Genomic DNA, 24,467 nt, shown 5'->3' on the forward strand with positions numbered 1-24,467 from the left:
GCCGTACTTAGTTCCCAGCACTGAGAACCCCCATGGAACTAAGCGGCGATCGCGTTCACACCGGAATAAGTTCCTTGAGGGAAGATTACGCATATGAAGCCGTTGATATCACTTCTTCTTCTTCTGCTTTGGGTTTACTGGCAGGCAGCAAACAACTTCACGGCGTATACTGCCAACCGAAGTCCCCGGAGTTGGGGTAGTCGCCAGGACGCCGACACCTCCTCATCACTCCACCGCTCCAATGTTTTTTTATGTGTTGCCACAAGTTATTCTCTCTCCGTTGGTGCGCGGGCTAATGCTAATAATGCTAATGCCATCAAATACAATGGCGGCTTCGAAAAACTTTTCCGAGTTTTACGGGGCGTGGTTTGCAATTCGCCCAGCCAATCAGAAATTGGAACCCTATAATGTCAAGCATTCCCAGCATTCATAGGACTTTTTAGAATGACTTGCTAATCATCTGTTTTTTCAAAAACAAAATTCGGCCCTGAATGACAAAATCCTTTAAAGTATGTTGTCACACAATATCAAAGTTCCAACTCTGCTATAAGAATGAAGCGCTTGTGGCCGTTTCAGTATAGTGGGTAGTACTCAGCGTTGTGGCCACACAGATAAACATGTTTTTCCCCTGCAGTAATGTCCCAGAGACTCTATAATCAACTGATAGCAGGTTACCAGAGGGGGTATAGCTCAGTGGTAGAGCATTTGACTGCAGATCAAGAGGTCCCCAGTTCAAATCTGGGTGCCCCCTACATAGTTTGTACCCGTGTTTAATGTTATATGTATGCAAGCAATAAGAAAACAATGTAGATTAAATGAGAGGAAATATAATATTCAGTCTTCCACCAATCTATGACAACACAAAACTCAGAAAAACATCTTGCCATACCGTTGACACAGATGGCACAGGGAATTCACAGGGCTAGTGGCGCAACGGATAACGCGTCTGACTACAGATCAGAAGATTATAGGTTCAAATCCTGGCTAGCTCGGATGCTTGTAGACAGGAAATCACTTCAACAGTACATCTCTCCAATATATATATGAATAGTCATTGAACATCTGGTACTATGGGTTAATGGGCTTTCACCAACTGCATAAATAACCCTGAACCCTATAATGTCAAGCATTCCCAGCATTCATGGAAGCTCGTAGGGCTTTTTAGAATTACTTGCTAATCATCTGTTTTTTCAAAAACAAAATTCGGCCCTGAATGACAAAATCCTTTAAAGTATGTTGTCACACAATATCAAAGTTCCAACTCTGCTATAAGAATTAAGCGCTTGTGGCCGTTTCAGTATAGTGGGTAGTACTCAGCGTTGTGGCCACACAGATAAACATGTTTTTCCCCTGCAGTAATGTCCCAGAGACTCTATAATCAACTGATAAGAAAATAATGTAGATTAAATGAGAGGAAATATAATATCCAGTCTTCCACCAATATATCACAACACAGAACTCAGAAAAACATCTTGCCATACTGTTGACGCAGATACTAGCGGGAAATCACAGGGCTAGTGGCGCAACGGATAACGCGTCTGACTACGGATCAGAAGATTCTAGGTTCAAATCCTGGCTAGCTCGGATGTTTGAGCAAGGAAATCACTTCAACAATACGTCTCTCCAACATCGTCATGATTAGTCACCAACTGCATTAATAACTCTAGACTCTATAATGTCCTATATCCTTTTGCCATTACTACACGGAGGGTTGGAGAGTGATCCAGACGCAGACACAAATAAATGAATTTCCGGTCCTTTGGTGAAGTTTATTACATTACATGTTACTTGTTAGACGCTTTTATCCAAAGCGACTTACATACTCAATACTGTGGACATCCCCACAGGAGCAATTTTTATAGCAAGTTTATAATGATGTTTTATTTAGCGTTTACATACCAAGGTTTAATTACAGTCAATAGTTGTGGTGAGCATCTGCCGGGCTGGTGAAATCGGTATCCTCTCTTCCTCCTGTGTCTCGTCCTTTCCTGTCACCTATGACCCCTTTTATACACCCGGTGCAGCTAAACCCCGCCACCAAGTGTTTAAAATAGTATTGCACTATACATATAAATTAAATAAACTGACATGCCATCAACACCCATAAAATGGCTCCTACATATGTTGTCACACAATTTCAAAGTTCCAACTCTGCTATAAGAATGAAGCGCTTGTGGCCGTTTCAGTATAGTGGTTAGTACTCAGCGTTGTGGCCACACAGATAAACATGTTTTTCCCCTGCAGTAATGTCCCAGAGACTCTATAATCAACTGATAGCAGATTACCAGAGGGGGTATAGCTCAGTGGTAGAGCATTTGACTGCAGATCAAGAGGTCCCCAGTTCAAATCTGGGTGCCCCCTACATAATTTGAACCTGTGTTTAATGTTATATGTATACAAGCAATGATGTGTTGATCAATTACAAAGCACTCAATTAACAGATGGGCCGTTATCATATAGTTAACCGTACTGTCTGTGTTGCCGCAACAACTATATTTCGATGCCAGCTTTAATGTTGTTGCTTTAAATCGCTCTATCTTCACTTCTTTTTTTAATGTGTGAGTAGATAACAATGTAGATGAAATGAGCGGAAATATGATATGCAGTCTTCCACCAATCTATCACAACACAGAACTCAGAAAAGCATGTGACCATACTGTTGACGCAGATACCAAAGGGAAATCACAGGGCTAGTGGCGCAACGGATAACGTGTCTGACTACGGATCAGAAGATTCTAGGTTCAAATCCTGGCTAGCTCGGATGTTTTAGCAAGGAACTCACTTCAACAATACGTCTCTCCAACATCGTCATGATTAGTCACCAACTGCATTAATACATATAGACTCTATAATGTCAAGCATTCACAGCTTTCTTGGAGTCTTATAGGAATTGTTAGTGTTACTTGCTGATCTTCTGTAGTTCAAAAACAAAATTGGGCCCTGAAGGACAAAGTAAGTATTTGTTGTCACAATATTCAAAATCCCAACTCTGCTATAAGATCAATGAAGTGCGCGGTGAACCAAGTGGCTGTTTAGTATAGTGGTTAATAACATTTTTTGTCCTACAATAGTTTCACAGATATTGAATGTGCAACTGAAAACTATTTAATACAGGGGGTATAGCTCAGTGGTAGAGCATTTGACTGCAGATCAAGAGGTCCCTAGTTCAAATCTGGGTGCCCCCTACTTAGTTTTTACCCGTGTGTAATGTTATATGTATACAAGCAATGATGTGCAAATCAATTACAAAGCACTCAATGAACAAATGGGCCGTTATCATATAGTTAACCGTACTGTCTGTGTTGCCGCAACAACCCTATTTCGATGCCAGCTTTAATGTGGTTGCTTTATCTTCACTTATATTTGCAATTTGTCAGTGTAACTTATGATATCATATCACATAAGAAAACAATGTAGATTAAATGAGAGTAAATATGATATGCAGTCTTCCACCAATCTATCACAACACAAAACTCAGAAAAGCATGTGACCATACTGTTGACGCAGATACCAAAGGGAAATCACAGGGCTAGTGGCGCAACGGATAACGTGTCTGACTACGGATCAGAAGATTCTAGGTTCAAATCCTGGCTAGCTCGGATGTTTTAGCAAGGAACTCACTTCAACAATACGTCTCTCCAACATCGTCATGATTAGTCACCAACTGCATTAATACATATAGACTCTATAATGTCAAGCATTCACAGCTTTCTTGGAGTCTTATAGGAATTGTTAGTGTTACTTGCTGATCTTCTGTAGTTCAAAAACAAAATTGGGCCCTGAAGGACAAAGTAAGTATTTGTTGTCACAATATTCAAAATCCCAACTCTGCTATAAGATCAATGAAGTGCGCGGTGAACCAAGTGGCTGTTTAGTATAGTGGTTAATAACATTTTTTGTCCTACAATAGTTTCACAGATATTGAATGTGCAACTGAAAACTATTTAATACAGGGGGTATAGCTCAGTGGTAGAGCATTTGACTGCAGATCAAGAGGTCCCTAGTTCAAATCTGGGTGCCCCCTACATAGTTTTTACCCGTGTGTAATGTTATATGTATACAAGCAATGATGTGCAAATCAATTACAAAGCACTCAATGAACAAATGGGCCGTTATCATATAGTTAACCGTACTGTCTGTGTTGCCGCAACAACCCTATTTCGATGCCAGCTTTAATGTGGTTGCTTTATCTTCACTTATATTTGCAATTTGTCAGTGTAACTTATGATATCATATCACATAAGAAAACAATGTAGATTAAATGAGAGTAAATATGATATGCAGTCTTCCACCAATCTATCACAACACAGAACTCAGAAAAGCATGTGACCATACTGTTGACGCAGATACCAAAGGGAAATCACAGGGCTAGTGGCGCAACGGATAACGCGTCTGACTACGGATCAGAAGATTCTAGGTTCAAATCCTGGCTAGCTCGGTTAACTTTAGCCAGGAAATCACTTCAACAGTACATCTCTCCAACGTAAACATGAATAGTCATTAGCCGCTTTCCAAATACTTTGCCGTACTTAGTTCCCAGCACTGAGAACCCCCATGGAACTAAGCGGCGATCGCGTTCACACCGGAATAAGTTCCTTGAGGGAAGATTACGCATATGAAGCCGTTAATATCACTTCTTCTTCTTCTGCTTTGGGTTTACTGGCAGGCAGCAAACAACTTCACGGCGTATACTGCCAACCGAAGTCCCCGGAGTTGGGGTAGTCGCCAGAACGCCGACACCTCCTCATCACTCCACCGCTCCAATGTTTTTTTATGTGTTGCCACAAGTTATTCTCTCTCCGTTGGTGCGCGGGCTAATGCTAATAATGCTAATGCCATCAAATACAATGGCGGCTTCGAAAAACTTTTCCGAGTTTTACGGGGCGTGGTTTGCAATTCGCCCAGCCAATCAGAAATTGGAACCCTATAATGTCAAGCATTCCCAGCATTCATAGGACTTTTTAGAATGACTTGCTAATCATCTGTTTTTTCAAAAACAAAATTCGGCCCTGAATGACAAAATCCTTTAAAGTATGTTGTCACACAATATCAAAGTTCCAACTCTGCTATAAGAATGAAGTGCTTGTGGCCGTTTCAGTATAGTGGGTAGTACTCAGCGTTGTGGCCACACAGATAAACATGTTTTTCCCCTGCAGTAATGTCCCAGAGACTCTATAATCAACTGATAGCAGGTTACCAGAGGGGGTATAGCTCAGTGGTAGAGCATTTGACTGCAGATCAAGAGGTCCCCAGTTCAAATCTGGGTGCCCCCTACATAGTTTGTACCCGTGTTTAATGTTATATGTATACAAGCAATAAGAAAACAATGTAGATTAAATGAGAGGAAATATAATATTCAGTCTTCCACCAATCTATGACAACACAAAACTCAGAAAAACATCTTGCCATACCGTTGACACAGATGGCACAGGGAATTCACAGGGCTAGTGGCGCAACGGATAACGCGTCTGACTACGGATCAGAAGATTCTAGGTTCAAATCCTGGCTAGCTCGGTTAACTTTAGCCAGGAAATCACTTCAACAGTACATCTCTCCAACGTAAACATGAATAGTCATTAGCCGCTTTCCAAATACTTTGCCGTACTTAGTTCCCAGCACTGAGAACCCCCATGGAACTAAGCGGCGATCGCGTTCACACCGGAATAAGTTCCTTGAGGGAAGATTACGCATATGAAGCCGTTGATATCACTTCTTCTTCTTCTGCTTTGGGTTTACTGGCAGGCAGCAAACAACTTCACGGCGTATACTGCCAACCGAAGTCCCCGGAGTTGGGGTAGTCGCCAGGACGCCGACACCTCCTCATCACTCCACCGCTCCAATGTTTTTTTATGTGTTGCCACAAGTTATTCTCTCTCCGTTGGTGCGCGGGCTAATGCTAATAATGCTAATGCCATCAAATACAATGGCGGCTTCGAAAAACTTTTCCGAGTTTTACGGGGCGTGGTTTGCAATTCGCCCAGCCAATCAGAAATTGGAACCCTATAATGTCAAGCATTCCCAGCATTCATAGGACTTTTTAGAATGACTTGCTAATCATCTGTTTTTTCAAAAACAAAATTCGGCCCTGAATGACAAAATCCTTTAAAGTATGTTGTCACACAATATCAAAGTTCCAACTCTGCTATAAGAATGAAGCGCTTGTGGCCGTTTCAGTATAGTGGGTAGTACTCAGCGTTGTGGCCACACAGATAAACATGTTTTTCCCCTGCAGTAATGTCCCAGAGACTCTATAATCAACTGATAGCAGGTTACCAGAGGGGGTATAGCTCAGTGGTAGAGCATTTGACTGCAGATCAAGAGGTCCCCAGTTCAAATCTGGGTGCCCCCTACATAGTTTGTACCCGTGTTTAATGTTATATGTATGCAAGCAATAAGAAAACAATGTAGATTAAATGAGAGGAAATATAATATTCAGTCTTCCACCAATCTATGACAACACAAAACTCAGAAAAACATCTTGCCATACCGTTGACACAGATGGCACAGGGAATTCACAGGGCTAGTGGCGCAACGGATAACGCGTCTGACTACAGATCAGAAGATTATAGGTTCAAATCCTGGCTAGCTCGGATGCTTGTAGACAGGAAATCACTTCAACAGTACATCTCTCCAATATATATATGAATAGTCATTGAACATCTGGTACTATGGGTTAATGGGCTTTCACCAACTGCATAAATAACCCTGAACCCTATAATGTCAAGCATTCCCAGCATTCATGGAAGCTCGTAGGGCTTTTTAGAATTACTTGCTAATCATCTGTTTTTTCAAAATCAAAATTCGGCCCTGAATGACAAAATCCTTTAAAGTATGTTGTCACACAATATCAAAGTTCCAACTCTGCTATAAGAATTAAGCGCTTGTGGCCGTTTCAGTATAGTGGGTAGTACTCAGCGTTGTGGCCACACAGATAAACATGTTTTTCCCCTGCAGTAATGTCCCAGAGACTCTATAATCAACTGATAAGAAAATAATGTAGATTAAATGAGAGGAAATATAATATCCAGTCTTCCACCAATATATCACAACACAGAACTCAGAAAAACATCTTGCCATACTGTTGACGCAGATACTAGCGGGAAATCACAGGGCTAGTGGCGCAACGGATAACGCGTCTGACTACGGATCAGAAGATTCTAGGTTCAAATCCTGGCTAGCTCGGATGTTTGAGCAAGGAAATCACTTCAACAATACGTCTCTCCAACATCGTCATGATTAGTCACCAACTGCATTAATAACTCTAGACTCTATAATGTCCTATATCCTTTTGCCATTACTACACAGGAGGGTTGGAGAGTGATCCAGACGCAGACACAAATAAATGAATTTCCGGTCCTTTGGTGAAGTTTATTACATTACATGTTACTTGTTAGACGCTTTTATCCAAAGCGACTTACATACTCAATACTGTGGACATCCCCACAGGATCAATTTTTATAGCAAGTTTATAATGATGTTTTATTTAGCGTTTACATACCAAGGTTTAATTACAGTCAATAGTTGTGGTGAGCATCTGCCGGGCTGGTGAAATCGGTATCCTCTCTTCCTCCTGTGTCTCGTCCTTTCCTGTCACCTATGACCCCTTTTATACACCCGGTGCAGCTAAACCCCGCCACCAAGTGTTTAAAATAGTATTGCACTATACATATAAATTAAATAAACTGACATGCCATCAACACCCATAAAATGGCTCCTACATATGTTGTCACACAATTTCAAAGTTCCAACTCTGCTATAAGAATGAAGCGCTTGTGGCCGTTTCAGTATAGTGGTTAGTACTCAGCGTTGTGGCCACACAGATAAACATGTTTTTCCCCTGCAGTAATGTCCCAGAGACTCTATAATCAACTGATAGCAGATTACCAGAGGGGGTATAGCTCAGTGGTAGAGCATTTGACTGCAGATCAAGAGGTCCCCAGTTCAAATCTGGGTGCCCCCTACATAATTTGAACCTGTGTTTAATGTTATATGTATACAAGCAATGATGTGTTGATCAATTACAAAGCACTCAATTAACAGATGGGCCGTTATCATATAGTTAACCGTACTGTCTTTGTTGCCGCAACAACTATATTTCGATGCCAGCTTTAATGTTGTTGCTTTAAATCGCTCTATCTTCACTTCTTTTTTTAATGTGTGAGTAGATAACAATGTAGATGAAATGAGCGGAAATATGATATGCAGTCTTCCACCAATCTATCACAACACAGAACTCAGAAAAGCATGTGACCATACTGTTGACGCAGATACCAAAGGGAAATCACAGGGCTAGTGGCGCAACGGATAACGCGTCTGACTACGGATCAGAAGATTCTAGGTTCAAATCCTGGCTAGCTCGGATGTTTTAGCAAGGAACTCACTTCAACAATACGTCTCTCCAACATCGTCATGATTAGTCACCAACTGCATTAATACATATAGACTCTATAATGTCAAGCATTCACAGCTTTCTTGGAGTCTTATAGGAATTGTTAGTGTTACTTGCTGATCTTCTGTAGTTCAAAAACAAAATTGGGCCCTGAAGGACAAAGTAAGTATTTGTGTCACAATATTCAAAATCCCAACTCTGCTATAAGATCAATGAAGTGCGCGGTGAACCAAGTGGCTGTTTAGTATAGTGGTTAATAACATTTTTTGTCCTACAATAGTTTCACAGATATTGAATGTGCAACTGAAAACTATTTAATACAGGGGGTATAGCTCAGTGGTAGAGCATTTGACTGCAGATCAAGAGGTCCCCAGTTCAAATCTGGGTGCCCCCTACATAGTTTGTACCCGTGTTTAACGTTATATGTATACAAGCAATAAGAAAACAATGTAGATTAAATGAGAGGAAATATAATATTCAGTCTTCCACCAATCTATGACAACACAAAACTCAGAAAAACATCTTGCCATACCGTTGACACAGATGGCACAGGGAATTCACAGGGCTAGTGGCGCAACGGATAACGCGTCTGACTACAGATCAGAAGATTATAGGTTCAAATCCTGGCTAGCTCGGATCCTTGTAGACAGGAAATCACTTCAACAGTACATCTCTCCAATATATATATGAATAGTCATTGAACATCTGGTACTATGGGTTAATGGGCTTTCACCAACTGCATAAATAACCCTGAACCCTATAATGTCAAGCATTCCCAGCATTCATGGAAGCTCGTAGGGCTTTTTAGAATTACTTGCTAATCATCTGTTTTTTTCAAAAACAAAATTCGGCCCTGAATGACAAAATCCTTTAAAGTATGTTGTCACACAATATCAAAGTTCCAACTCTGCTATAAGAATGAAGCGCTTGTGGCCGTTTCAGTATAGTGGGTAGTACTCAGCGTTGTGGCCACACAGATACACATGTTTTTCCCCTGCAGTAATGTCCCAGAGACTCTATAATCAACTGATAAGAAAATAATGTAGATTAAATGAGAGGAAATATAATATCCAGTCTTCCACCAATATATCACAACACAGAACTCAGAAAAACATCTTGCCATACTGTTGACGCAGATACTAGCGGGAAATCACAGGGCTAGTGGCGCAACGGATAACGCGTCTGACTACGGATCAGAAGATTCTAGGTTCGAATCCTGGCTAGCTCGGATGTTTGAGCAAGGAAATCACTTCAACAATACGTCTCTCCAACATCGTCATGATTAGTCACCAACTGCATTAATAACTCTAGACTCTATAATGTCCTATATCCTTTTGCCATTACTACACAGGAGGGTTGGAGAGTGATCCAGACGCAGACACAAATAAATGAATTTCCGGTCCTTTGGTGAAGTTTATTGCATTACATGTTACTTGTTAGACGCTTTTATCCAAAGCGACTTACATACTCAATACTGTGGACATCCCCACAGGAGCAATTTTTATAGCAAGTTTATAATGATGTTTTATTTAGCGTTTACATACCAAGGTTTAATTACAGTCAATAGTTGTGGTGAGCATCTGCCGGGCTGGTGAAATCGGTATCCTCTTCCTCCTGTGTCTCGTCCTTTCCTGTCACCTATGACCCCTTTTATACACCCGGTGCAGCTAAACCCCGCCACCAAGTGTTTAAAATAGTATTGCACTATACATATAAATTAAATAAACTGACATGCCATCAACACCCATAAAATGCTCCTACATATGTTGTCACACAATTTCAAAGTTCCAACTCTGCTATAAGAATGAAGCGCTTGTGGCCGTTTCAGTATAGTGGTTAGTACTCAGCGTTGTGGCCACACAGATAAACATGTTTTTCCCCTGCAGTAATGTCCCAGAGACTCTATAATCAACTGATAGCAGGATTACCAGAGGGGGTATAGCTCAGTGGTAGAGCATTTGACTGCAGATCAAGAGGTCCCCAGTTCAAATCTGGGTGCCCCCTACATAATTTGAACCTGTGTTTAATGTTATATGTATACAAGCAATGATGTGTTGATCAATTACAAAGCACTCAATTAACAGATGGGCCGTTATCATATAGTTAACCGTACTGTCTGTGTTGCCGCAACAACTATATTTCGATGCCAGCTTTAATGTTGTTGTGCTTTAAATCGCTCTATCTTCACTTCTTTTTTTAATGTGTGAGTAGATAACAATGTAGATGAAATGAGCGGAAATATGATATGCAGTCTTCCACCAATCTATCACAACACAGAACTCAGAAAAGCATGTGACCATACTGTTGACGCAGATACCAAAGGGAAATCACAGGGCTAGTGGCGCAACGGATAACGCGTCTGACTACGGATCAGAAGATTCTAGGTTCAAATCCTGGCTAGCTCGGATGTTTTAGCAAGGAACTCACTTCAACAATACGTCTCTCCAACATCGTCATGATTAGTCACCAACTGCATTAATACATATAGACTCTATAATGTCAAGCATTCACAGCTTTCTTGGAGTCTTATAGGAATTGTTAGTGTTACTTGCTGATCTTCTGTAGTTCAAAAACAAAATTGGGCCCTGAAGGACAAAGTAAGTATTTGTGTCACAATATTCAAAATCCCAACTCTGCTATAAGATCAATGAAGTGCGCGGGTGAACCAAGTGGCTGTTTAGTATAGTGGTTAATAACATTTGTTGTCCTACAATAGTTTCACAGATACTTGAATGTGCAACTGAAAACTATTTAATACAGGGGGTATAGCTCAGTGGTAGAGCATTTGACTGCAGATCAAGAGGTCCCTAGTTCAAATCTGGGTGCCCCCTACATAGTTTGTACCCGTGTGTAATGTTATATGTATACAAGCAATGATGTGCAAATCAAATTACAAAGCACTCAATGAACAAATGGGCCGTTATCATATAGTTAACCGTACTGTCTGTGTTGCCGCAACAACCCTATTTCGATGCCAGCTTTAATGTGGTTGCTTTATCTTCACTTATATTTGCAATTTGTCAGTGTAACTTATGATATCATATCACATAAGAAAACAATGTAGATTAAATGAGAGTAAATATGATATTCAGTCTTCCACTAATCTGTCATAACATAGAACTCAGAAAAACATCTTGCCATAATGTTGATGCAGATACCACAGGGAATTCGCAGGGCTAGTGGCGCAACGGATAACGCGTCTGACTACGGATCAGAAGATTCCAGGTTCAAATCCTGGCTAGCTCGGATCCCTTTAGACAGGAAATCACTTCAACAGTACATCTCTCCAACATGAATAGTCATTCAGTCTTCCACCAATCTATCAACAACACCAGAACTCAGAAAAGCCTGTTGTGACCATACTGTTGACGCAAGCCCAGCCCCATACCAAAGGGAAATTCACAGGGCTAGTGGCGCAACGGATAACGCGTTTGACTACGGATCAGAAGATTCTTGGTTCAAATCCTGGCTAGCTCGGATGTTTGAGCAAGGAAATCATTTCAACAATACGTCTCTCCAACATCGTCATGATTAGTCACCAACTGCATTAATAACTCTAGACTCTATAATGTCCTATATACTTTTGCCATTACTACACAGGAGGGTTGGAGAGTGATCCAGACGCAGACACAAATAAATGAATTTCCGGTCCTTTGGTGAAGTTTATTAGATTACATGTTACTTGTTAGACGCTTTTATCCAAAGCGACTTACATACTCAATACTGTGGACATCCCCACAGGAGCAATTTTTATAGCAAGTTTATAATGATGTTTTATTTAGCATTTAGATACCAAGGTTTAATTACAGTCAATAGTTGTGGTGAGCATCTGCCGGGCTGGTGAAATCGGTATGCTCTCTTCCTCCTGTGTCTCGTCCTTTCCTGTCACCTATGACCCCTTTTATACACCCGGTTCAGCTAAACCCCGCCACCAAGTGTTTAAAATAGTATTGCACTATACATATAAATTAAATAAACTGCATGCCATCAACACCCATAAAATGGCTCCTACATAATGTTGTCACACAATATAAAAGTTCCAACTCTGCTATAAGAATGAAGCGCTTGTGGCCGTTTCAGTATAGTGGTTAGTACTCAGCGTTGTGGCCACACAGATAAACATGTTTTTCCCCTGCAGTAATGTCCCAGAGACTCTATAATCAACTGATAGCAGGTAACCGGAGGGGATATAGCTCAGTGGTAGAGCATTTGACTGCAGATCAAGAGGTCCCCAGTTCAAATCTTATCAAATCTAGTGTTATGTTTTCAGGTTAGGCTATGAGATCCAATAACAAAGATGTCAAGTGGCTTTTATCGGAGTGTCTTTAGTACTTGGAACCCCTGTTCAAATCCAGATCACAGCAGCAGTTATAGGTGTTTAACCCACTTTTTACATTACATGCTTCATAATTTTATATTTTCTCTTCTTTCTTTTTTTTTTTTAAATAGAAAATGACAAAAAGGTGTGTGTGTTTGTACCTGCAACATAGCCATGCTGTCATCGGTCTTGCCTCTCTTTGCTTTCAGTTCTGCACCTTCCACCATCAAAAGGGCTTGAATATCAATGTCTCCCCACAGTGCACATTCATCAAGACCCTCCTGTAACAGCCGAGACGCCTCCTCATTGATGTTTTTACCTTGAAAAAAACAATACCGACAACATGTTAATATGCATAACCACACAGATTCCTCTTACTAACTCCAGCTATTGAAGTACAGTTTTATACATATAAGTTACCCAAATTGAAGTAGTTGATAATACTATGCATTTCAATTTTTGAATGGTCAAATCTTCATATACCAATACCCTACCAAAAGTGAAACTGTTAGAAATGAAATAAAAATGTCCCCCAAGGATTTTTTTTTATCCAGTTTTCATACAAGTACTATATTACATAAAAGGGAAGATCACTTTTCAGTTTGACATAAGTAATCTATGCAATGTTAACCCTGCAATACACGACTCATCAAAAGAAAGTACAGAGCAACACATGAACAGACCTGGCAACGGGGCAGCAGTGCCAGGGATGTGTGACGTGAGGCTGCGGACCAAAGCCAGGCGGCAGCGCAGCCACAGAGGGGGTCCAACTCTCTCACTGGCCCCCACTGCTGTAGGGGAGTCTGCATGCTGTGTGTGTGAAACACTGCAATCCTGAGTAACCTGAAGACGGACAGTATATTACACACATACAGTATGAGCACATATACAGACACCAAGTAAAATCAATCACCATTGAAGTGAGCCAGTTTGGCTGTGTGCATACTTTACATGCAAATAAGGAAACATTACATTATCACTTTGTAGCTGCTAACAAATTCTAGAGGTAGCATTCATTCACATTCATGGTGTTCATGGTTTCATTGCTTCTTTTGGTTGTAATGTTGTCATTCTCTGTAATGTTTACGGGACGCACCTATATAAGGATTTCATATGTTGCGTTTTGTGAAATGATTTGATTCTGCAACTAATTTTTATAAAGACAATACCCGTTCACTCCCAGTCCTGGTGTGCAGTCTGTCAGATGCAGGTTTCTGAAAGCCAGGTTCGATTCCTTTCAGGATTACAGGAGACGTCAGCAGCAGCATAAAGGAGGAAATTGCCACCTCAGAACTGGAAGAGTACATTAAAATGGTGAGGATAGTCAGGAAATACTGCTCCTTTGTTGTGGCTTCCACTTACTTTAGTTTTACCTACTTTTACTTCTGAAGCAGATTCTTTAATACATTTTACAAGGCTAGTTGAGCAACGGATGATGCGTCTGACTACGGACCAGAAGATTCTAGATTAAAATCTTCCTTAAGCCAGGAAATACACACATAAGCATGTGAGCACACACAGCACACAACATACCTATCTGCAGCATTGCCTTGCTGCAGGTACAGGCTGGCCTTCAGAAGTTTGGACTCTATCGTCAGCTCCAGGATCTCCATTTCGCTACAGGACAGAGAGCTCAGTTGCTGTGAGATGGAGTGCAACCAGGAAGACGCTACTTCTAGCAAAAGGAACTACAACAGAGAAGAATACAAATATGAGTGAGTTCACACAAAAAAGCTAAAAAAATAGCTCCATATTTAGGGTAAGGTGCCAAGAATAAAACAACTCAAAGTTGAAATAACATTAGGTGACAAAAACCTGAAGTCTTACCTTCATCGTTTCTGGAGTTAGCTTTTCCTTTTTGGAATGAAAGGTCAACACTTTTGGCTCTTCTGTCTTCAGACTGGAGTCCTCAGTGTCCACTGTGGGATATAACAAAAAGTGATTCTGAAGTGAATTACCTACCCCACCTTTAAGTTGAAATGAAACTAACTGATTTCAATGCAATCCAGTGTGACATTTGACATGATCCCAATAATAATTTCAAAATAGATAACAGACAGCAGAAAGTAGTCGTGCTCGCAGACCTGGAGCAGGAGGGCCATGCAAGGTGTCACTGAGTGCCAGGACTAGTTGAGTGCGAGCAAGTTTGAATCTGAGGCACAATGTGGATCCATACAGCGTGCTGATCTCTGGAGTAAATTCACAGTTTATGAATTCCTCCAAAGCCTAACCCAAAAACAAAAAGCAAACAAATTTGGTAATTTCTTGAATATATTTTTGAGAAAGGAACAGAGTGACAGATAACAGGTTGATATACATATGCTTACAACTGCTAGAAGGGTATGTAACATTGTATGTGTCTATACGAGTGTGTGGCGCAGTGGATAGGGCGCAGTGGATAGAGCCTTGGAGTTGGGATTAGGGGGTCACAGGTTCCCACTGCAGTCAACATGTCGTTGTGTCCCTGGGCAAGACACTTCACCCCAAATTGCTCCTGTGGGGATTGCCCACAGTATTGCGTATGTAAGTCGCTTTGGATAAAAGCGTCTAACAAGTAACATGTAATGTGTTTGGCTTATTTGGACCGCTGTTTTCTAATATGTCAGGAAGACCAAAGGTTGCGATGTTATATTATATAAAGAGAGGAATTTGCACCTGGACCATGCAAACTGTGACAATGGTTATTCATTTAAATCATGATTTATGATCCCATTCTTCCACCCTTAAGTAAGTCTTATTTTAAATTCTAAATACTTCCAAAAACGTAAAAAGTACCTCAGAATTGTCCAGGAGAGACTTGTTGCTGTAGAACGTCTTCACAAGCTGCAAAATGAGCACAATTTAACATTTCTATAAAACAATGGCACATATAAAATACATAACGATGCTTACAATAATTAGACATATTTTTGGAAGATTGGAACATTGTAAGTAAAAGTATACATAAAATATGATACAGAGATGCTACACTAACAAAATAAAACAGAGAAAAGGCAGAGGCAGAGTGTGTGTTTTTACTTGGAGATTGTCTTTGGTTATAAAGTGTGCATGAGGCAGAAGGATCCCGGTCCCTTGTGTGATCTGAGCTGCCTCCTTTACAGCTTCAGTGAACAGACACAGTTGAGTTAGGGCACGGATCTGCAGAAACACAAACCCAGACTGAGAACTCTATCACAACCATTACAAGAATGCATTATAAATAAACATCAATATGTAAGTAGAGAGGACAACAATAATGCTGACCTTTAGTATTTTGCCCTCAATAGTGCGCTGGACATCTCTGCACACAGACCCAACAAAATGAAGGTAAAGAGCTAGTATGGGCAGAAGCTGAAATTAGAAACCAAATTGAAGTCCCTGTTTTGAGAACAGCAGTTCTAAATGAGGATAGACAGTCAGTGTTTGTTTGTGTACCGTGATGTAGTGGCCTGTGATGTAGAGCCAGTGGCAGAGGAAGTTGAGGCTGGTTACAGTGGAGCCGAGGGGAACCCTGTGAGGCTCAGAGAAAAGGTCCGCTCCAGGGAGCAGTTCCTCTCCGATGCTGTGAAAGGCGTACTGGAGGTCGGCCTGGGGCTGAGCCAGGGAGCAACACAGCACACACTAGGGAGGTAGGTCACACATATACACACATCCTTTACTCAAGTAGAAGTACAGATACTCGTGTTTAAAAATACTCTACTAAAGTAGAAGTACTGACTAAATTTCTTTACTCAGGTAGAAGTATTGGCTTCGAAATGTACTTAAGTAAAAAGTACCCATAACTACCAGCTGTTTTAAAGTACCTGACCTCACTTTATATTAATAGAACATTAAGGATCTTCTATTCGAATATTTCTAAGAATATCCACTTTTTCGAATTTTTCTTAGAATTTCAACTTTTTCGACTTTCTCTCAGAATTTTTAAAAAGTTGATTTTTTTCAAAGAATGTCCACTTTTTCAATTTGTTCTCAGAATTTCATCCTTTTTCAATTTTTCTCAGAATTTCAACTTTTTCTTAGAATTTAAACTTTTTAGAATTTCGACCTTTTAGAATATTTCTCAGAATTTCGATTTTTTTTCTCAGAATTTAAACTTTTTAGAATTTCGACCTTTTAGAATATTTCTCAGAATTTCGAAAAAGTAAATTTTTTCTCAGGATTTAAAAAATTTTTTTTAGAGAGATAATCAACCTTAGAAATAAGATACAACTTTAATTATCCCTAAGGAAATTCCTGTGCCAGGGTTACAAAAGATTCACTACAACAACAATTATAATAACAATAATAATACAAATGTAAACTAACAGTGCAGTTATAGAGCAAATTAAACAAGAAACAAAGATAGACAAATAATGACTGTAAGAAACTGAACAGAGAGTACATCCTCTGGAATTATTACCTTAAAGAGGTGTGCAGACATGAGACAGCAATTCGTACGCTGGCTGATATCAGCAGCACTTAAGATGTACCTGTAGATCAAAACACATCGCTCAGAAGATGGAATATGTTACAGATATATTCTTGCAACACACAAACACATGTAACCAATGATGACACTTATGAGACATACTGTGCAATCTTAGCAGTTAGCACAGCAGCCTGTAGACATCCCCAAATGCCAGCCTGGTTCAGGGTTTGCTGCAGGGAGCCACCCTGAACTGACACGCCATCCCATTTCTCTACAGCACCAGAGCTCTGTAAGGCACAGTCTACAGCTTTACTCCAGTATGCGTGTGCTGCCCTGGAGATAAAACACAGGCAGGGGGGAAATTATCACGAGAATGAAAGGACTATCATGAAACGTACACACTTTGGTAAAAGCATACAATACACAACCCAGCTGACAGATTGTTACCGTGTGTTTCCATTGTAGAACTGTAGGTTTCCCATTTCATGCAGCGCCAGAACTCTGAGGGATTCATGATTGTTGGCCTGGAGATACTCTGGAGAGAAGTTGGATCGAGATGGGGATGAAGGTTAGACTTTTAGGACCCTGACACACTGAAAAAATTAAACATTGACTTTAATTAAATGTATTGTATCAACAGGTTCCACATAATTGTATTGGGTTAGTTTAAAGCAATTATATTAAGTTGAACCTAATATATTTAATTAAAGTCAACGCTTTCGTTTTTTTAGTGCATACTTCATATAGATAATACACAATATAATGATGTCATGCAGTCTGCTATTACTCTATTTAAGACATCTAACTCACTATCACTATCCACCTTGTCAATACATGCCCTCTGTCTTGTAAGGTTTGCTTTAGAAGTATTTTGCGCTCTTACTAATGGAGGCGGAGTATGCAGCACAGACTGTGGGCATGTGGTCAGGGCTGATGGGGAGGCTGTAGAGAGCATTTGGGGAACTGTAGTCCTCCTCGGTCAGGTCGCAAGGTTGTATGTCTGGAGACGGCTTAGGAATGAAATCAACCAGGCTTGTAGAATGGCTGAGAGTTCTGCTCTGACACTGCTGCAACTGTGCCGTAAAGCCTGGAGAGACACGAACAAAACAGTGAGGGGTTTCAAACAGTTGTTGCGTGACTATGTATTGTATCTCCAATCATCCAGCAATTAACTCACAGGGCTTTGTGTATGCAAGGAGCTGCAGCAGTAAGGAGCGACTATGCTGGAAGACCTGAAGACAGTGCGGTCTTTTCTCGAGGGCTTGACGGAAACAGCTCAGTGTGTCCTCTACATCCAGAGGGACGCACACAAGGGACATGGAGTGCTGTATCTCTGCACCTTAGACACAGAACATATATGCATTCATCATTTCCTGCTCTGTGTAAAATGTTGGTAATTTTAAATCACTCAAATGTCAAGGTTTATTAATACAATTTCAATTGTTGAAATGTTGACTTTAATTAAATGAAGTATGTCATCAAATTTCAAATATAATATATTAACTATATAAGTTAAGTTGAAAGCAATAATATTAAAGGTAGGGTAAGTAAGAATGGAGAAACCAGCTCGAGTGCGCAAGAATTTGAAAGTACGCAGCCGAAAAAAATCTGCCCCTTCCTTCAGACTTCCTTACAGAGCCCCTCCTCCAACACACACAAACGCGCACATGACCAATGAGGGCACGAGATAAGTTTGTGCACAGATGGAAGGCTGACAGGCAGGTAGGCCATCTAGTTATTTTTATTTATTTTTTGCTTTTTACAGCGCCACGGCTTCCACAGATGACGTGTTTTATGTATTTATTGTCAAAGCATTTAATATATTCATTGCTATCGGATGTTAAGAGCATTCCATGGAATATAACAAAAAGTGTTTCTGAAGTGAATTACCTAACCCACCTTTAAGTTGAACCTAATATTTGAACAGGCAATATTATAACATACTACAAACAATTGTTTATATTGTTAAAGTATCTTGACATGACCTAACATGAGGCTGGCTTTAAACCTTTAAGGTCGGCTGTGTCTTGAGGACTTGAGTTAGTGAGGTTTTTTTGCATTGGTGTTTGCTGAGCAGGGTGAGGACTCCACCCTATGAGCAGCTGGGAGTCTGCGTAGCTTCTGTATGTTACCTGAAATATAGAAAAGTTAGCAACACAAATACATGTACAGTAGACACACAAGTGTGTGAAATGATGTGAAAACACATGATGGGAAAATGTTTCTAGTGGTGCTGAATGATAACGGTATCATTAGATTTCACGTAAAATAATTAGGGGATTAACATTATTATGCAAGGGAATACAAAAGCCTGCAATGTTGGAACATATGTATGTGTGTGGGCTGGGCTACCTCCTTGCCAGTGGCCTTCTGGGTCTTGACATGGTGTGGTTGAGGGACTGCGGGTCCTTTTAAGGAACTTATCCTTTCCAGTAGCTTTCTCTGAGCAAGGACTATTAGAGGAGTTACGATCAAGGCATAACGTTCCCTGGGAAAGACAGATTTAAAGAAATATAGCCGTCTTTAAAAAAAAAAGACGTTTTTTGTGTGAAAATCCTCAAATTATCTTTAATGATAATAACCTTTCGCTATATTTTACTATTTACCCCTCTGTTGATTTTACTATAGAGAGGCGAAGTCCCTCCCTTTCCGGGGGACCTCCATGGGACCTTATTTCGGAAAAAGTATGTATTGAAGTCAATGGCGAGAGAAAGATTATCTTTCGATTCTGTTTGAATTGTGCCACGAATTACCCATATGATGTTTGTCAATTGAAAAGACAATTTTGCAAGTCAAAAAAATACAAATGTGTCATCAAACTGTGAAGTAATACTTTTTTTGTGTGAAACCGCTCAATGAACTACATCTCCCGTCTCGCACCACACACCAAGACGGCCGTCACGTTGGCACATTTCACTTCTTTCTTTCAGAATGAGGCGAAAAGTATAAAAGAGGTGAAAATCACTACAAGTCTGGGCATGTTGAGAGCTGTACATACACACAAGGGGGGGTTAGTCGGTTCCGTAAGAGCCAGCATGCGGGATCGGGATTCTGGGATTTGTAGTCTTTCTAGTTGCATATTTTTCTAGTCTTATATTTCAACAGTTTTACGACAAACTGTGACTTTTTTTACATGGAAATGATTTGACAAACATCATATGTGTAATTCATGGCACAATTCAAATGGGATCGAAAGATATGTTTTCTCTCCCCATTGATTTCAATACATAATTTTTCCGAAATATGGTCCCATGGGTCGGAAGTAGATGCGCGGGACTTCGCCTCTATACAAAATACTTATTGAATCTTAGCTTCACTTTTAGATTCATCACTGTAATATGGACTTTTCTTTGGAGGAAAGAATTGTCTTACTCACCGCGTGTAATTGTTAAAAACTAAGGCAAAATGGGCCAGGCTTTCCCATTGGCCACTGTCATGGAGACGCTCCAGAGTGTGCAGCACCAGGGTGCGAACCCAACGCAGGTCCGCCTGAGTTCTGTTATCCAGCGGGGCTGAGAAGTGGAGACTGGACTCCAGTTCATCCTCAGTCAAGTCCCTGTCATACGCACTCCACAGCTAGTAGGGATGAAGATCAAGATGAAAGTCGTGTTCACTTTGTAGCTGTTTTTGTGCTTTTGATCAGATAAGAAGATGCACACTGTAGTGATAATAGTGACCATCAGTACCAGACTTCCAACATGTTCCTAAACATTACATTCAAAGAAATTCCAAGCCCAAAAATGAACATGGGATATATAGCTGTTTGTGACCCTTACCCCAAGTCTGTTCAGCATGTCCATGATAAGGTCAGTAGCCAGCAGCAGCAGTGGGGTGAAGGTGGTGTTCAGCTGGTCCTGGAGGGGGGAAGGTAGGTCAAGCTGAGCAGCACTATGCACTAGGAAAGTGATACGGCAGCTTTGATCCCACAGAGTCTGACACACACACTGCAGAGTAGTCCAGTGGCTGCCACGATGGGCCAACACCTGGAAATATTAAAGATAGACACATTAAACACAATACCTGGATTATATACTTGTGTTTGAGAGAATGTCCATGTATGTATGTGCAGTACCATGGCCCTTCGTAGATGTAAAGCAGCTTTGTTAAGTGAATCCAGCACCAAGGCAGCGGTGCGTCTCTGTGTCTCCATCAGCTTTTCCACAGTTTGAGAGGAGTCCTGTTCCTCCTTACAACTCTCCTCTGAAACAGAGTCAGCACCTCTGACTGCTGCAGAGAAAACATTAGGATATGTGCTGAAACACAAACCAGTTGATAGCTTTCCTTCTTATTTTTCAAAGAGTGTTACTCACCCTCCTTTTTATTTCTCTCTTTGTGTGCAGCCACATATTCCTTGTGAGAGGAGTGAGAGGATTCTCTCTCTTTGAGACTCTCATGATGAGAAGACTGTTGTCGCTGCGAGTTTCTCCACACCAGGAAACCAGAGTAAGCGAGAGAGAAACACAAGGGATCAAACTGCCCGTAGCTGGAACAAGAGGCATTCAGAACATCATCTTAACGGGATTAAAGGCAATTAGGTTTGCAAACATTAAACATGGCAATAGGATAGAAAAGGTTATGTAGCTGAAATCAGGTGAGTGGACCTGTTCTGCAGGGCTCCTCCATGCAGCGTGTCCAGGCCCTGGTAAAGCAGAGCTAAATGTGCCTGAGCCATGATGTGGTTGAGGTGAGACTTCCACACACTCTCCTCACGGCACATGTTCCTCAGCTGAAACTGCTTCTTCTGGCGTTGCACCGCAGACGACATCATGGCTAGCAGGTTCTCCACAGCCTGCATATCCCTACAAACACATGGATAGACTTCCAATTCAAGCGGTTATGTGAAACCATACCTGATATAAAATCAAATAAACACAGACAGATGTTACCTGTTAGTTTTCACTCTCTGAAGCATGCTCTGTGGCATTGTCTGCTTCAGTTTCTTTCGTGCATCATTGTGTGAAGGTGTGTTCTTGTTCTGCTACAGCAATTGGGGTTAAGGTTAAGATACATTTAAGACTAAGATTTTTGAATTATGGCACAAAACGTTCAAACATTAAATGCAGTGTGTCTTCTACAGTCTCGCCAACTATTTTCCAATGAAAGTAGCTCTATCTAAATCCGAAAGTCACTTGGAATATAACGTGGCATTAGTCTTTTTATTATTGCAAAGATGTTCAGAATATTGTATGTCCTTGTGTATCTACTTGTGTGTGTTGGATATTTGTGTGCACATCATTTTCACCTGTGATGGTTCATTTGCTTTCGGAACCTGAGCACTATTTCCTCTTCGGCTCGGACTGTTTCCCTCCAAACATTTTGAGGACAGTCCCATCACCCCCTCACGCCTGACAAAGAGAGAAACAATCATTAGGCTTTAACAGAAAAGGAAAAAACAGCTACCAGTAAAAAAGTGCATGGTGGTCCATACAGAAATTGACAGAAATGCATTGTTTGGTGTTTTAAATATAACCGTGTTAATTTGGTTATGAAATTAAACGATGATAATGAATTTAGGGATGCTCCGATCGCCAGTTTTGGGGCCGATCGCCGATTGCCGGAATCAGTATCGGCCGATCGCCGATCCGATCTAGTGGGCGGGGCCCAGGGCCGGCGTCATGGGCGGGCCCCATGGGGCCGGGCCCGCCCATCCAGGATTTGGGCCCGCCCATGAGAAATCAGGGCTGATTAAAAAAATATATATAAAAATATTTTTTAAATGTTTGTATTATTATGTTTATTGTTGTTATTTGTAGGGCTTTGTCATACCATTTATTTTTGTATTAAACTATGTTGAAACATTAGTATAATATAATTTTTTTATTTTGCTATGAAATTCTGAATGAATCTCTGTGCGCGAGACTGGTTTTTCGCGGGGTTGAGTTGTGTGTGTTTTTTTTTAAAAGTGAGACTCGTCACAGCAGCCTGTCAGTTTACTGTGGCGGTTAGTTTGGCTAGGCTATTATCCTTTTTTATATGTATCGGCAACAATGGATATTAGGAAGTGGTTCACGAACAATAAGAGCTCACAAAAGGATTGTGGCACTGACAACTCAGCACCAGATGCTGGCAACTTGACGTGTCTCCCGCCACCTATTCCTTCTCCTCCACCAGGTCCCGAGTCAACGTTGTCAGACGAAGCCTCTTCGGGGCCGGGCAGGAGCAGCAGTTCAACCTTTAGCAGCCCAGGCCCATCTCCCATTCTAAACGCTCGTGATCTTGGAGATTTTAGTTTTCTAGTTCCAGAGGACCTTGGCGTGGATACACCAAAACAGGTAGTCCTGGATAGTTTCCCCTCTCGGCTCTTCTCCGGGAAAAAACGTAGTTTTGCCAGCTCATGGTACCAAAACCGACCCTGGCTTGAATACTCCGTAAAAGGCGATGCTGCGTACTGTTTCCCATGCAGAAAGTTTAAGGCTCATCATCATGACGCATCGTTCACCATAAAAGACTTCAAAGACTGGAAGCATGCCTTACAAAAGGGCACGGGTCTTAGCAAACACAGCTCTTCCAAGGAACATTTAGTCTGTGAGAAATTGTGGAGAGAAAAACAAATGCGCATCGAGATTGGTCAGGAAATCACAACTCTTGTCAACAAAGATCAGCTGGCTCGTAACAAATATTACGTGGGCTCCATTATTGACATTGTGACTTTTCTCTCTACCAGCAATCTTCCTTTCCGAGGTGACCACGACTCTTTAGAGTGTATGTCCAAGTCTGGCAGTGGGTTATTTTTGTCATTGTTTGAGTATACCATCGAAAAGGACCCAGAACTCGCGAAAATTGCCCCCACCATTCCCAAAAATGCTTCCTACATAAGCCATGATATACAAAACGAAATAATTGACCTGATGAGCAAAGTTGTAACGGAGCATATTGTTGAGGAAATAGGCGACTCCTTTTACACTGTCAAAATGGATGGAACCCGAGACCCAACAGGCTGTGAAAACATTTCAATTGTACTGCGTTTTGTTGATGAGAACTATGTCATAAAAGAGAGGCTCTTGACAATCGCCACAGCAGTTGCAGGTGATGCAAAAACCCTCACACAGACACTCATTGATGAAATACGCAAAGCTGGCCTGAGCACAGACACAATTCTCAGCCAGGTATACGATGGAGCAAGTCTTATGTCGGGGAGACACGGTGGGGTTCAAAGACTCCTTCAAGATGAACTGGGCAGAGAAATCCCATATGTGCACTGCTTCAACCACCAGCTGCACTTGGTCGTTGTTCACGCCATGTCCGGTGAGAGAGCCATTGAGGATTTATTCAACATCTGTAATGTCCTCTACAAGTTCGCACAAAAGCCCACCGTTGCTGCACATTACCAGGGAAACACGCTGAAGCGTTTACTCGAACAGCGCTGGACAGGG

General features: G+C 41.1%; 1 protein-coding gene and 21 non-coding genes across 23 annotated transcripts in view; 21 read left to right on the forward strand and 1 right to left on the reverse strand.

The window, feature by feature from the left end:
* LOC117536251 (cilia- and flagella-associated protein 54-like) overlaps positions 1-24,467 on the reverse strand; it is a 158,924-nt gene that overhangs the window by 111,782 nt on the left and 22,675 nt on the right. Inside the window, exons 31-54 of one of the 2 annotated variants that reach the window (XM_034201053.1) lie at positions 22,337-22,439; positions 21,981-22,069; positions 21,696-21,893; positions 21,405-21,577; positions 21,167-21,321; positions 20,871-21,077; positions 20,471-20,670; positions 19,447-19,582; positions 19,103-19,226; positions 18,272-18,433; positions 17,978-18,181; positions 17,542-17,629; positions 17,257-17,427; positions 17,086-17,155; positions 16,122-16,307; positions 15,951-16,037; positions 15,726-15,845; positions 15,483-15,530; positions 14,792-14,933; positions 14,535-14,626; positions 14,241-14,395; positions 13,877-14,000; positions 13,391-13,550; positions 12,869-13,026 (exon numbers count right to left, since the gene is read on the reverse strand). In XM_034201053.1, coding sequence (XP_034056944.1) covers positions 12,869-13,026; positions 13,391-13,550; positions 13,877-14,000; positions 14,241-14,395; positions 14,535-14,626; positions 14,792-14,933; positions 15,483-15,530; positions 15,726-15,845; positions 15,951-16,037; positions 16,122-16,307; positions 17,086-17,155; positions 17,257-17,427; positions 17,542-17,629; positions 17,978-18,181; positions 18,272-18,433; positions 19,103-19,226; positions 19,447-19,582; positions 20,471-20,670; positions 20,871-21,077; positions 21,167-21,321; positions 21,405-21,577; positions 21,696-21,893; positions 21,981-22,069; positions 22,337-22,439 — 3,352 coding nt within the window. Of the gene's footprint in view, positions 1-12,868; positions 13,027-13,390; positions 13,551-13,876; positions 14,001-14,240; positions 14,396-14,534; positions 14,627-14,791; positions 14,934-15,482; positions 15,531-15,725; positions 15,846-15,950; positions 16,038-16,121; positions 16,308-17,085; positions 17,156-17,256; positions 17,428-17,541; positions 17,630-17,977; positions 18,182-18,271; positions 18,434-19,102; positions 19,227-19,446; positions 19,583-20,470; positions 20,671-20,870; positions 21,078-21,166; positions 21,322-21,404; positions 21,578-21,695; positions 21,894-21,980; positions 22,073-22,336; positions 22,440-24,467 lie in introns of both variants that reach the window. The other variant, XM_034201047.1, reaches the window with a different exon arrangement.
* On the forward strand, positions 680-751 carry trnac-gca. The gene has a single exon. It is a non-coding gene; the product is annotated as a tRNA-Cys (tRNA).
* On the forward strand, positions 920-992 carry trnac-aca. The gene has a single exon. It is a non-coding gene; the product is annotated as a tRNA-Cys (tRNA).
* Positions 1,512-1,584, forward strand: trnar-acg. The gene has a single exon. It is a non-coding gene; the product is annotated as a tRNA-Arg (tRNA).
* On the forward strand, positions 2,290-2,361 carry trnac-gca. The gene has a single exon. It is a non-coding gene; the product is annotated as a tRNA-Cys (tRNA).
* trnac-gca lies at positions 3,114-3,185 on the forward strand. Its single transcript has one exon. It is a non-coding gene; the product is annotated as a tRNA-Cys (tRNA).
* Positions 3,953-4,024, forward strand: trnac-gca. Its single transcript has one exon. It is a non-coding gene; the product is annotated as a tRNA-Cys (tRNA).
* trnar-acg lies at positions 4,366-4,438 on the forward strand. The gene has a single exon. It is a non-coding gene; the product is annotated as a tRNA-Arg (tRNA).
* trnac-gca lies at positions 5,202-5,273 on the forward strand. The gene has a single exon. It is a non-coding gene; the product is annotated as a tRNA-Cys (tRNA).
* trnar-acg lies at positions 5,442-5,514 on the forward strand. The gene has a single exon. It is a non-coding gene; the product is annotated as a tRNA-Arg (tRNA).
* Positions 6,278-6,349, forward strand: trnac-gca. Its single transcript has one exon. It is a non-coding gene; the product is annotated as a tRNA-Cys (tRNA).
* On the forward strand, positions 6,518-6,590 carry trnac-aca. The gene has a single exon. It is a non-coding gene; the product is annotated as a tRNA-Cys (tRNA).
* trnar-acg lies at positions 7,110-7,182 on the forward strand. Its single transcript has one exon. It is a non-coding gene; the product is annotated as a tRNA-Arg (tRNA).
* On the forward strand, positions 7,889-7,960 carry trnac-gca. The gene has a single exon. It is a non-coding gene; the product is annotated as a tRNA-Cys (tRNA).
* trnar-acg lies at positions 8,287-8,359 on the forward strand. The gene has a single exon. It is a non-coding gene; the product is annotated as a tRNA-Arg (tRNA).
* Positions 8,712-8,783, forward strand: trnac-gca. The gene has a single exon. It is a non-coding gene; the product is annotated as a tRNA-Cys (tRNA).
* trnac-aca lies at positions 8,952-9,024 on the forward strand. Its single transcript has one exon. It is a non-coding gene; the product is annotated as a tRNA-Cys (tRNA).
* On the forward strand, positions 9,545-9,617 carry trnar-acg. The gene has a single exon. It is a non-coding gene; the product is annotated as a tRNA-Arg (tRNA).
* trnac-gca lies at positions 10,322-10,393 on the forward strand. The gene has a single exon. It is a non-coding gene; the product is annotated as a tRNA-Cys (tRNA).
* Positions 10,722-10,794, forward strand: trnar-acg. The gene has a single exon. It is a non-coding gene; the product is annotated as a tRNA-Arg (tRNA).
* Positions 11,149-11,220, forward strand: trnac-gca. The gene has a single exon. It is a non-coding gene; the product is annotated as a tRNA-Cys (tRNA).
* trnar-acg lies at positions 11,563-11,635 on the forward strand. The gene has a single exon. It is a non-coding gene; the product is annotated as a tRNA-Arg (tRNA).

The sequence above is a fragment of the Gymnodraco acuticeps genome, unplaced genomic scaffold (genome assembly GCF_902827175.1).
Source record: "Gymnodraco acuticeps unplaced genomic scaffold, fGymAcu1.1, whole genome shotgun sequence".
Lineage (NCBI taxonomy): Eukaryota > Metazoa > Chordata > Actinopteri > Perciformes > Bathydraconidae > Gymnodraco > Gymnodraco acuticeps.